The sequence below is a fragment of the Haliaeetus leucocephalus genome, unplaced genomic scaffold (assembly GCF_000737465.1).
Source record: "Haliaeetus leucocephalus isolate CR32 unplaced genomic scaffold, Haliaeetus_leucocephalus-4.0 Scaffold395, whole genome shotgun sequence".
Lineage (NCBI taxonomy): Eukaryota > Metazoa > Chordata > Aves > Accipitriformes > Accipitridae > Haliaeetus > Haliaeetus leucocephalus.
Window position 1 is genome coordinate 2,376,256 of NW_010972831.1, and position 12,159 is coordinate 2,388,414.

A 12,159-nucleotide genomic window follows, 5' to 3' on the forward strand; every position below is an offset into this window, starting at 1 on the left:
CTGTGTGGTGGCTTGTTGATCTTATGCAGCAAGAATCAGCACAAGACTGCCCTGTTCAGGTCCCCTATTTTATTCACACTGCACCAACAGCACTGCCTGATCCCTGGTATCCGGGCAGGAGATGATTGCAAAGCAATTTGGAAGTTCCTCACAGCACATCACCTGCACAGCAGTTGCAGGCGGCTCCATCAAGGGCAGCTCAAACACCTTCACCTGTTTGGGGGTAGGTCCAAGGCACAAGGACCACATCTGTGGAGGGTGTAAGAGGCCATCTCTGCCTTGGATAAGCTCAGTACAGTGGCTTTTCTAGGACTCACCTGGACTAACACACCAGAAACCCCTTCCCACATTGCTTTAGGTACAGGGGAAGGGTCAGCTTTCTTCATTTCAGTACTCACAGTGTATATAGCACAGCCTTTCTCAAGTTATCCAGAATAAAGGCTTCATTTTCACAAGCAACAGCACTGCAGGTACTTCAAGTAAACTAAACAACAAAATAAAATTGTTTCGTACTGCTAACGTTCAAGGCAGAGCTAAGAGCGGCCTCAGCTCCCCTTGGTCTGCGTTTTTGGGACAGGGTATCGGTGATGACACCGCACCGGCAGGAAAGAAGAGCAGCTGCCCGGGACGGGGGTGCCGGCCCCGGGGGTTACCTTCTCCCTCTGCCTTCCTGCAGCTGGAGCAGATGTGTTAATGCATTTTGTGATAGCCCCTGAAGTGGCTGGCAGGGCAGGCAGCAGCTAGTGCGGGGGGCCCTCTTCAGGCCTCAGCTGGGAAAGAAAAAAGGAAAAAACCCAACTTTTCCTGGGGAAATTCAAGCCCCCGGCAGCCAGGGAGGGGAAGAATCCCTGGGCTTCCCCTACGGCAAGCCCCTTTCGGGGCAGAGCTCTCCCCTTGCACCTTCATTTTCCACCCTGCAAGCCCAACTGCAGACATTGACTTGCCAAACCCGGTCCTGGGATCCCACCTTACTTCGTGGCTCCAAGCCACCTTCTAATCCAGGACCTTGTAAAGAGCCGGCAAGGTCCATGGTGAAATTATCCTCCAGAAAAATCCCAGGATGAGCTCTGGCACCTCTAGAGCAACAGCAGGGCTGCAGAGGTAGCTGTGCTCAGCACACAGGGCTTGAGCTTTTTTCCAACCCAGCATTAGAGACCAGGGTAAAGCTGCATGTAATCCCTTTTAGAGCTGCCCCCAAGCCCCTAATGCAAGTTTAGGGCAGTTAAAATGTTTACATAGAGCTCAGGTTCATCTCTGAATTAACTTCAGAAATTGTAATTAAAGTTTTTTTCCTATTCCCATCAGCTGCTCTCCCAGCAAGCCCTCAAATCCCATTATCTCTGCAGGGTTCCATAGGTCTATCCAGCTACACCAGGAGTGAAAAACCTAGCTCTGAACACAAGCTATACTTTTAAAAGTGAAACAGGCTCTACTTAGAAACACAGAACTCTGTAAAAAAAGACTAGAGTAGCCTTACTTCAATCTCCTACTTCTTCACTTTTTCTCTCAATTTTTAAACTAGCTTGCTTGATTCTCCCCAGCCTCCCCCAGCAGCATCGCCTACTCCCCAAAACCAGTTAGCCCAGACTCTGGTTCTGTTATTTATAGAGCCTGGGAGCCATGGCATTGCTGGCACCTGTGCTACGGTCATTTAAAGACAGCTGGTGGTTGGGGGAGTTGCTATAGATAAGGGGGGAGCTTTTATTTCTGTTTCTTTTGCTGCAGCTCCTGAGCAGGCTCTGGTGCTTCCCCCAGTGTCCCTGCTGGTATTGGGCTGTGCCGTGAGCTGAAAACTCCTGTTTGTCTTTGTGTACTTCCAGAAGCACCCTTGGGTGTCAGCAGCTGGCGAGGTTTTTCGTTACTGGGACCAGCGAGGAGGGGAGACGCTCGCTCCGGAGGGGTGTTTGCAAGCAGAAACCGGCAGCGCTTCCCACCGGACGGGACCAGAAGTCAGACCCGTTTGCTCGCAGGGTCTTTGCTGGGCCCGGTGGGGAACCAGGGGCCAAAACCCCCGGGCAACCCCTCACAGGGGGGGAGAGCGGTGGTGGTTGGAGGGGCTGGAGGTTGCCCAGGAGTTTAGATGTGGGTCTGGAGGCCGGTTGTGCAGCCACTAGATGGGAGTGCAAATATGAGTCCTGCCTGGTTCTTCCGCTGCCTGCAGGAAGCAGGAAGGGGAGCGGGCAGGGGCCTGGGGTCAGGGCCCCTGGGCAGCCTGGCTTTGGGCACTGAGGGGAGCGGGAGGTGCGTTTGGGGGTGTAAAGGGAAGGCAGGGCGGTGAGGATGGGGTGGGAAACTCGTTGGAGGGTTTTCTGTGTTCATACGGGGGCGTTTGCCCCGAAGGGCTCTGCTGAAGATAGCTGGGATGGGCATTCGCTCGCTTGCTGTGAGCAGGAGCCGGCTGCAGGATTTGGGGCTGTTTGGCCCCAAAGGGAGACTAAACCCTCACCGTAACCACCCATCCCAGACACAGCCTGGGTAGCGTCTCCCCAGCGCGTGTAGCTCCCGGGATAGGCACCGTCCGTGTCAGGATGGTGCCAAATCCACTCTCCCATCTCCTCCGCAGGTCTCCTCTCCTCCTGGCCCTGTGGTGCTGCGTCCTGGGGGGGCTGAGGACATGGTGGTCCTGCGGGCCGGGCTCTGCCCTGGTCTCACCGAAGAGATGATCCAGCTTCTCAGGGCGAACGGCATCAGGACAGGTAACGGAGCAACGGCAGGGTCTCCGTTTGGGGAATGTCATCCCCTGCACATTTGGGGTGGCACCGTGCTCTCCTGCACAGGACCCATCTGCCAGGCTGGGTGGTCTGAGCTGTGGGGCAGCCCCTGGAAAATATCTCCCATCTCTGTGGCTTTGGCTTGCAGCCCAGAAGCTGCAGTGGGGAGTTTTCTTAGAGCCCTGTAGAGAAAAGGAGGGTGGGCGCAGGTTGTCTGCCATGAGCACGCTGGGTATTGACTGCAGGAGCCTGGGGGGCTGCAGCTCCAGTCCCTGTGCCAGGGAAGGGCACCCTGTACCCTGGAAAGGTGGTATTGGTGCAATATCCCTCCTGTGTCCTTGCTGGGTGTCTTCTGAGTCCCTCTGGGTGGATGTGATGAGTCAGGACTTCTCCATAGGAGCAGGAGAGTGTTAGGACATGGTAGGGGTCTCTGCAGAGGCCCTTTGAGGGGCAATCAATTGATGGCTTCTAGAAGGCATTTCAGGAGAGTTTGTGAATTTTTCCCTCTGAAAAATGCCCAAGTTCCTGGCACAGTGCACCCTGGGCACCTCCTGCTCTTAGAGGGGGAAGGAAAGACTTCAAGTGGATTCTTTACTTGCTCTGAGAAGCTGGATTAGAGCTGAGAAAAACACCATTTTATTCTTGTTAAATGGAGTCTGTGAGATCCTGTGGGTGCTGGAGCCATGGATTTTGTAATCCTTGTTTTCTCTATAAGAACTGCTTTTTACCACTTTTTTTTTCAACCCGTAACATACACACCTGTCTGAAAAAATGAATCTTGGAGTGGTTCCTGGGAGCAGAGATGGGGCCACTAGTTGTTCTAATTTCTGTGGCTTTAGCCCTTCCTGGCATGCCCAGGGCTGGCACTTCGGGTCAGTCACTAGCCCCGTGAGACTGTGGTACGCTGGCAGAAGGGGACTCTCTAGGCTGGCCCTAGCTATCAAATGGCACTGGGCAGCTCTTGAGCAAAACAGGGAGAATTTTTACCAGTTTCTCTCCCTGATCTGTTTTGCAAGAAACAATTTGTTTTGCAATGGGTAGCAGGGCCATCTCGGAGGAAAAACTCCAATACTTCAATTTGTGGGGCATCCTGCTTGTCCACTTGGAGTGTTGGCAGAGGGCACACACATTTTGCCTGTTGGTGCCCACAGACAGGTTTTGTTTAAGCTGGTCGTGTTTGCGGTCTGTCCAGGTTTGGCTTCCAAATTCTTGTTCCTCATGTTATTTGCAGTGGTGGACTTTGTGTCATCAGACCTGGAGGACATTGCCCAGAAGTGTTCCCTGTCTTACAAGGTAAAGGGTGACTCTGAAGTCCTGGTACGTTAACTGGGGAGCTCAGAGCTCTTCAGCTCACGGCTTGGATGGGCTTGTCTGGGGGGGGAACTTCTGCAGCAGATGTTTTTGGCCCTGGACTTCCTCAGTCCCGTTTCCAGACATCTCTCTGCCCACCAGGCGCTGGTTGCAGTGAGACGTGTGCTCCTGGCCCAGTTCTCTGCCTTCCCCACCAATGGAGCAGACCTCTATGAGGAGCTCAAGAGCTCCACGGCCATCCTGCCCACTGGGAGCCCAAGGTGGGTACATTACCCAGCGAGCCAGGAGGTCTGCCTGGGGCTGGGCTTGCTGCAAAAGGCCATGGTTGCCCAGCGCAGGCTTTGAATTTCAATGTGGTGGTGCCCTGAGCAGGCTCAGTGGTGTCCAAACCATCCCCAGCAGCTGTTTTAAAAACTTCCAGCCACAGCCTGGCTCTGCCTTTTGTGAACAAGAGATGAGTATTCTTCATGTCCTGTGGCTGCAAAGCCAGCCGGTCTGTGTTCCTTGAGGGAATGACATTGCCGTTGTCCTTGCACACCTTTTGCGAAGTGGTTGTGTGTCTCGCTTCCAGACTAGACAGCATGCTGCCTTCAGCCTTTCTCTTGAGGGCTCCAGAGAAGAGGGTTATGAATCTGGGGGGACTGCTGAGTGATGATGGTCCAAACTGTCTAGATCAGACGTGGAAATGAGTTACTCTATTGCATATCCTTATTTCTTCTTTTCCCCTGTCGCCTTGCTGGGTTGTTACAGTGACTATGCAGAGAAACCCTGGGTATTCAAACCTTGCTCCCAGGACCACAGCTCTTCTCTAGCTCAGGACTATTCTCTTGTAGCCCCCACGCTGCAGATCTGCTCTTGCCCACCATGTGGAGAGGGAAGATGGGAGGGAAGGAGCAGAGCCTGAAGCACTTGTCTGCATTTGGGAAGGGGACTCTAGGGACCAATATCTGGGGCCTGCTGCTTCCTGATATACCCCTGCCGTTCTGGCTGAAGGGGTGTTGATAATCCCACCTTGTGTTCAACCCCTAGCCTGGACCAGCTGCTGGACTCCGGGCTGTACACAGGGGAAGTGACAGAGCTCATGGGAGTGCCAGGCAGTGGGAAAACGCAGGTGAGTGTCACAGAGGAGAGGGGAGAGGACAGGTAGGGTGAAGATGATGCCTTCAGGCATGTGAAGCAGGGAGACCTGGGAGGTCTGGCTGATGCTCAGTCCATGCCTCTCCAGGTGTGCCTGGGCATTGCAGCCAGCGTGTCTCTTGGCCTCAAGCAGCATGTCCTGTTTCTTGACTCCACGGGGGGGTTCACAGCCTCCCGACTCTACCAGATACTTCGAGCCCGGTCAGAGGATGGAGAAGAACAGGCAAGTTCCCCTGGTGCTGGTCTCTCCACTCGCACTGAAACTGCCTTGGCTCTTGCCAGCAGACAACCCTCAGAGGTGGTTTGTCTGTCCAACTCTGCCTTTGTCCTCATGGGCTTTTTTGGGTCCAAACTCTTCCTGCCATGGCTGGGTGGGTACCGTGCTCAGGGACAGACACTGCACTTTGTTGTTTTTTTTTTTCCTGGGGAGAAGGGGAGGGCTTGCTGTAGTCACACTTTTGTTCCCTGAGCTCAATCCGCATTGCTTCTTCCATCAGTGCAATGGGGACAACGGTGTTCACGGGGTGGAGGCAAATGTGGAAGACATAAGGGTCCCTGGCTCCATGGCATGGTATAAATGCAAAGAGCTGGTAGCAGCTGGAGCTGGAGGGAATGAGGCTGTTGGTGATACCACTTTGTGCCGCAGCTAGAGGCTCTGCAGCGGATCCAGGTGGTCCGTGTGTTCAACATCTATGAAATGCTGAGAGCCTTGCAGGAGCTGCGGGATCGCCTCTCCCAGCAGGTAGGAGCAAGGGTCTGGGCCCTTCTCCCTTCCCCAGTGCTGCAAGGAGGGCAGGAAGGCTTGTGTGCCTGATGAGTGATGCCAGATCACCCTGCCCTGGGGACGTTTGAGCCTCTGTGCAGCTCAGGACCTCCAAAACTGCAGGATTTGTTACTCCACATTGCACACAGTGCCTCCTTCTTCCAGGTTGTGAGCTCCATGGGACCTCTCAAGATCGTAGTGATTGACTCGGTCTCAGCTGTGATTTACCCGCTGCTGGGCGGCAAGCACTCAGAGGGTGAGTTGCTTCGTTAGGATGTGCAATGAGGTTGCAGACCTCTCTGCTCGTCCTGAAGAGCATCTTCCTTCCATGTGTGCCGTGCCTGGAGCTGGGGCAGGATGGATGTGGGTGCAACTGCTCCCAGCTTTTCCTTTGGGACTGGATAAAAGGAGAATCTGTTTGCAGTGTTATCAGCAAACATTCAAGCTGGCTGTGGCTGTGCAAACTCATGCTGGTGGTCTGAAACCCAGCCAGGGAACAGAGGAGGCACTGAACTGTTTGCCCACAGACTAAAACCTCTGCTTACAGTGTCACAGATACATCATGGTTGCTGGCACAGTTTGCAAAGCTCCCCTGAGGCTCTTTCTGCCAGAAAGGACCATAAATCAGGAGTGAGGGGCTTTCTGCTGGCTGAGATGCCAAGGAGGCCCCTCAAACACCTTCCAGAGGGTTTTGCACACCTGGGTGGCAGGCAGTGCTATCACAGGAGGTCCCCTTGAAGCCATGGGCTGTAGGAAATGAACCTGTGAGCTGGAGTCCTGTACCTGTTGAATCAAATTGGCCAGCTTTGTCTGGATCTCCTGGTGCTTTTGTAGGGTTTTTTGGCCTCAGGACTTCTAAGATGGGAAAGGAGGGGGTGGGACAACTTGGGAATAGCTCTGTCCATGCAACATCCATTTGGCCAAGGTGCCCTGGAGCGTGCAGTTGTAATGGGTCTTTGGGGTGCTGGTAATGGAAATGGGTTGAAGGTGTCCATGAACACCAGCACTGGCACTAAATCTAGTGCTCATGCAAATCTAGATGTCACCTGCTTCCAAAATGCACTTTGGGGGTTGATCCCCAAACACCCAAAGCTTTGTCCTCCACCAGGTTTGGCCATCATGATGCAGCTGGCCAGGGAGCTGAAGACACTAGCCAAGGAGTTCAGCCTTGCCGTTGTGGTGAGTGTTGCTGCACCTTGTCCTTTGCGTGCTGGCATGTGCCATGGCGAGGAGCCCTGGAGAGGCTTTGGAGCCCTTGGGAGGGGGGGACCCAGCTCCCAGCTAATCAGGAGCAAGAGGCCTGTATCCCACGGTGCTCTGCTCCCTGATGTAGCTCTGCTTCTCTGCAGCCTGCAGATATCTTGTTCCAGCGAGTGTGGAGCAAGAACAGGGCTGATTTGGTGCCTGCTTTTATTGGTGTCCTCAGCCAACAAGGCATTCACTTGATTGAGCAAGGTAGAGTTAAGTACAGACAGATTAAAAGGTTGTTTGTATTTATTTTTGATATAACACCATTCATTTAAGGGGCTGGCCAGCTTACTAAGTAACCTCTTGCTTACTTACCTTGGAGGAACTGCAGGGCATTGCATCATCCAGAAGGAGCTGGGGACTGGAAGGGGGCCCTGCTCTAGTCCTCCCCAGCTCTCAGCCAAGCAATTGCATTTGCTTCAATGTACCCGGACAAGTTGCTGGAACCACAATTAAGGTGTTTGAATTGGGAAGGCCACAACAGAAAATGGTGGTCTGCTGAACCTGGCACTGGAAGGCATTGAGACAGTCCTGCCCTTTGCTCTGATTAGCAATAAAGTGACAAGGATGGGGTGCCTGGAAGGATGCTTGGAGGCTCTGGGTTAAACTTTGCAGGTGGCTTCAGCAGCAGGAGTCACTGCAGCTTGCAGATAGGAGTGAGCTTCTACCTGAGTACATGTCTGGGACGGTTGCGTGGGATACGTTTAGAGGGGATGGCATGGGTGTGCTAAGAAGGAGGGCCCAGGATGGAGAAGAAAAAACTTCATAGAAGTAGCAGTCTGGCCATTATCTCCCAGTGATCTCTGGTGTTTCATTACACTGAGTGGCACTGCTTTTCCCAGGCACCAATTAGCCTGTTTGTGTTGCAGGTGACTAACCAGGTGACAAGGGAGAGCAGCACTGGTCCACTGAAGCCAGCCCTCGGCCGCTCCTGGAGTTTTGTGCCCAGCACTCGGGTGCTGCTGGAGAGCAAAGAAACCACCTGGGAGAAAGCCACCACGCAGCGTGTTGCTTCCTTGGCAAAGTCATCCCGGCAGGTGAGGCTCCCTGGACCAGTCCTTCTGGTAATGGAGGAGAAGCTATATGACATGGACCTGGCTTTGGAGCAGAGGGAGGCTCCTTCTTGGGGTAGGGCAGGATCAGGCCTCACTGGGTGACCCATGACAATGGAAGAGGAGCAAATACCAGCCTGGTTGTATGCTATGGAAGAGAAGAGCGTCTCTTCCCAACAGCCTGAGCTTGTATTTTATAGGCATGTTAAATGAGTGGCACCACTTCCAATCCAGGTCATTGTGTTCCTTGTGTTTGTCTCGCTCTCCTGATTGCACGTGGGCAGAGCTGGCTCCGACACCTGCAGAGGTGACTTTGGCTTGAATCCTGCCTATGTACAGGGCAGTGCTGCCTGGGCCTCCTGGCTCTGAGCCTGCTCTGTGGCCTCATCCAAATGGGTTTGGATGTGGTGGCATGCTGGACAGCAAAACACATCCTGGATGTGCTAAATAACAGCGTGTCTGGGGATCTCTCGGAGCAAGATGTTCTATCTTTACTAAATTGCATTCTCTATTTGTGTCTCTGTGTTCAGCAGACCCACTTAAAATGAGGGCACCAGCAGAAAGAAATCGTCAAGGGGATGTAATTGGGGATTTTTGGCTCTGGGGCAGGTGATGGAGTGATGTACAAGTTTGCCCTTAGAGTCCCAGCAGTGTGAGGTGAAGCTCCTCTCTGTTTCTCCTTGCAGCCAACAGGGATACAGGTGGAGCTGGATATTGGAAGTGGTGATGTGCAGGAGCTGAGCCCAGCAACACCGACACAGGGGCTCTGATGTGGGTGGAAAAGCAAATGTCAAGGTCCAAGAGAGCTGCAAAAAAGCAGACAAGCACGCTGAAGGTTTTACAGACTGCCTCAGAATCCTGCAGCCCTGGGAAGGACCAACACGAAGAAGCTCTTCTGTGCTGCAGGGAAAATGAGTGTGGGTTTCCGCGGAGATCTCCTTGCCTCAGCAGATGCTGCCTGCAGTGGCTGGGCTGTGTGGGCAGCATGACAACCGGGTTCTCTCCTCTGCTGCAGGCTTGTCTTCAACCAGCAGAGCCAGCCCTGCCCTAAGGTGTTGGCCTGGGACCAGCTGGCAAGTCCCTGCACAAACCCATGACTCCTCATGCTGGGTTTGTTCCCCCATAACTCGCTGCCCGATAGTCCTTGGGCAGTCCACTGTGGTCTTGGTTCTGAAATAAAAAAATGTTGTACACTGCTGTGGTTGTTGAGAGCTGGAATTCAATTAATGGTGACTGCTGTTAACTTAATTAAAATTTTGAGGTTTAGTCCCTAGCAGGACTGGAGTTGGGACATGCTGTTGATGAGCTGGGACATAATTGGATGCTTGATCTGCCACCTCCCCAGAGTAACACCAGACCCTGTAGGGAGCTGCTGGTATTTTGGGGGCACTACTGTGCTGCATAAACAATTGCTGTTAACTGATGGTTATGATCTGGATCAGCTGGTGTGGATGAGTCCTGACTGACACCAGCTGGCCCTGTCTAATGCTCAAGGACCTACTACTCAATTGCATGTGGTGAAGTTTAAAATAATGTCTCCTTGCTCCAGTGCTTTCCAGCTGCTCTTATCTGCTCTGGGCAACCTCCTGGGGGCTCATGCGGTGCCAGGAAGGAGATGGGAGGCTGGGACGGAGCGTGGCCTCTCCTCTTGATCCCAGATGCCCTAGTCACCCTTGCCCTCTGCTTAGAGAGAAACCTCCTTGGCAGGTGAGCTGAGCTATGGCTTGCACTTCCAAGGCTGCTGATGTAGGTTTTGGGGGCTGGGACTCATCAGGGCATGCTTGTTAAGCTAATAACACAGCAGTACAGCTCCTGGAGCCTTCTAAGGCTGTGCTGGGCAAAGAGGAATCTGAGTTAGCCAGAATTTGGGTTCTAATTTCTCCAGAGTAGACATAACACTGTACAGCCCTGTATTCTGAGCAAATAGCTGCTGTAAGGAAGGGGCAGCTGAAAGGGGTATGTGAAGGCGCATTTTGGTTTCCCAAGAGGTCTCAGCACAGATTTTTGTTTTGCACATCTCTGAGCTGTGCTTCCTGCGAAACCACCGAGCCCCCAGTGCTCCCAGGGCTGTGATTTACAGGGTGGGTCTCACCTCTTCCATCATGGCCACCCAGCCACTGCAGCCCTGTGCACGTGGCTGCGGGAAATACTGTCCTCCCAGTGGGTCCTGCCCAAGGAGGGGAATGTGCCAAAGCAACGTGAGCTGTACCATTGAACAGTTTTCTGTAAAAATAAATGTATTTTAAAGTTGTGTATTTATTTGCACTTCTGGGCTTTCCAAGCTTGGGAGGGGAGGTTTGGCCCCAGGGATTGCAGCCTGGCTGGCTGGGGCGAGGAGGAACATGGTTGTCCTGTCCAGTGGAGACTTGTGCTGATGTGGCTGGTCCTTACAAGCAGAAAGTTTTGCTTGTTATGTGTCTTGAAGCTGTGAAGAAAGAGCTGGTACCCCCAAGTTTCAACCAAAACTGTGTGCTACTATTTTATTTCTCTACCTGAGGTTCTGTAGGGGAAGCAAAGCTCTCACGGAGAGTGTGGAGCGGGGGAAGACCCAAACAGAAACCTCTTTGGTTATGTTTGAACCAAGGGGGCTTTCTCGCTGCCTCCTTCCCCTAACTAGCAGGAGGATGAGAAAGGGAACAGCCCGCTTTGAACCCTGCATCTGCCTCGGCGTGAGACCAGCCACGCACCCAGCGTGCATCTTTGCCGTGGCCCCCAGGAAATGACAGAAGAAACTCTGCTTTTGCACTTAGTCACTGGGCAGCAGTCATGGGACCGTGATTCAACAGGGACGGTGCTGGTCAGTCAGGAAGAGACCGGGGAAAGGCAACGACGTGTGGGCTGTGCTCCTCCAAATCTACCTATCCCAGGCTTTCAGGCATAGCGGTGACTTGGGGGGATTTTCTCTCCTTGGCAATCAGCTAATTGCAGCTGTGGGAGTTTTATGCCCTCTTGGGAAAGAGCTGGATAGGTTTGGGAGGACAGCGTGGTACGGGGCACGGCTGAGCTTCGGGTGGCAGCTCCTCGGCTCCCGGGTTCGCCGCTGAGGTAGGCAGCGTGCGAGCAAGGTGACGGCGATGTCCTGAATTTCTGGCTGTGTTGCTGCAGGGAAGGCAGTGCTGTGGGTGCTGGTTATTGCTCAGTGTGGGGACAGCAGAACGGTTCAGGCTATGGGAATCTATTACCTGATCTGGAAAAACTTGACTTCTTTCTCAAGCTGATTTGCCCTGAATTTGCATAGTAAAATTAGGCTGAAAAGAGTTTCTGACCTAAATATCCTAATTCAGCCTTTCTCCTCCATGCTCAGACAGGCGCTTCGGCAACCCTGTAAGACAGGGCCTGCCTGTGCCAGCGCGCACAGGGACGTTCCCTCTCCCTGCTCCTTCCCGTTGCCTAAATCAGCTGGAAAACTGCTGGAAAGGGCTGGAGCGGGGTGATAAAACCCATCCCAAGGCAGACAGGGCACCCCTTGCCCCAAGCAGTGGGGATGCCTTTTGGCGCTGAGCACTCATTTGCCCTTCATATGTATAAAATACATATATAACTGTGTGTTTATATGTATTGTGTGCATATATGTATATATGGGGGGGATGTACGTGTCTGTGTATACATGGCTGTGTGTGTATATCTATATATGGGTGTACCTGTATGTATATGTATGCTTCCCGGGCAATACAGCTAAGCCCCGGTGCAGACAGCAGAAACTCCTCCGGAGCACACGGGACCCCCCCAAACCCCACCTCTACCCCCCACCCGCCGGGAGCAGGTCTCGAACCCGCGTCCCTCGGATCCGCCGCGCTCCGCGGGCGGCGCTGCTCTCTCGGCCTCCTGAGGGCGCTAGTGAAGCCGCCGCGCCGCCAGGGGCGGCCCGCCCGGTGCGGTCTAGCTCGCTGCTCTATGACCGCCGCTCTGGCCGGTCTCTCTGTGGCTGGCCGCCGCC

At 53.6% G+C, this 12,159-nt stretch overlaps 1 protein-coding gene across 2 annotated transcripts; it reads left to right on the forward strand.

The window, feature by feature from the left end:
• Nucleotides 1-2,205: 2,205 nt before the first annotated feature.
• RAD51D (RAD51 paralog D) lies at nt 2,206-9,091 on the forward strand. Of its 2 annotated transcripts, XM_010573558.1 has the most exons (11): nt 2,206-2,241; nt 2,564-2,696; nt 3,943-4,004; nt 4,164-4,282; nt 5,052-5,133; nt 5,248-5,382; nt 5,806-5,901; nt 6,088-6,178; nt 7,031-7,101; nt 8,040-8,207; nt 8,909-9,091. In XM_010573558.1, the coding sequence occupies exons 2-11, from the start codon at nt 2,615-2,617 to the stop codon at nt 8,990-8,992; spliced, it is 990 nt and encodes a 329-aa protein (XP_010571860.1). In that variant the 5' UTR covers nt 2,206-2,241; nt 2,564-2,614; the 3' UTR covers nt 8,993-9,091. The 2 variants fall into 2 exon arrangements, with proteins under 2 accessions (XP_010571860.1, XP_010571858.1); XM_010573556.1 differs by lacking the exon at nt 2,206-2,241 and having other exon boundaries at nt 2,454-2,696.
• Nucleotides 9,092-12,159: the final 3,068 nt, after the last annotated feature.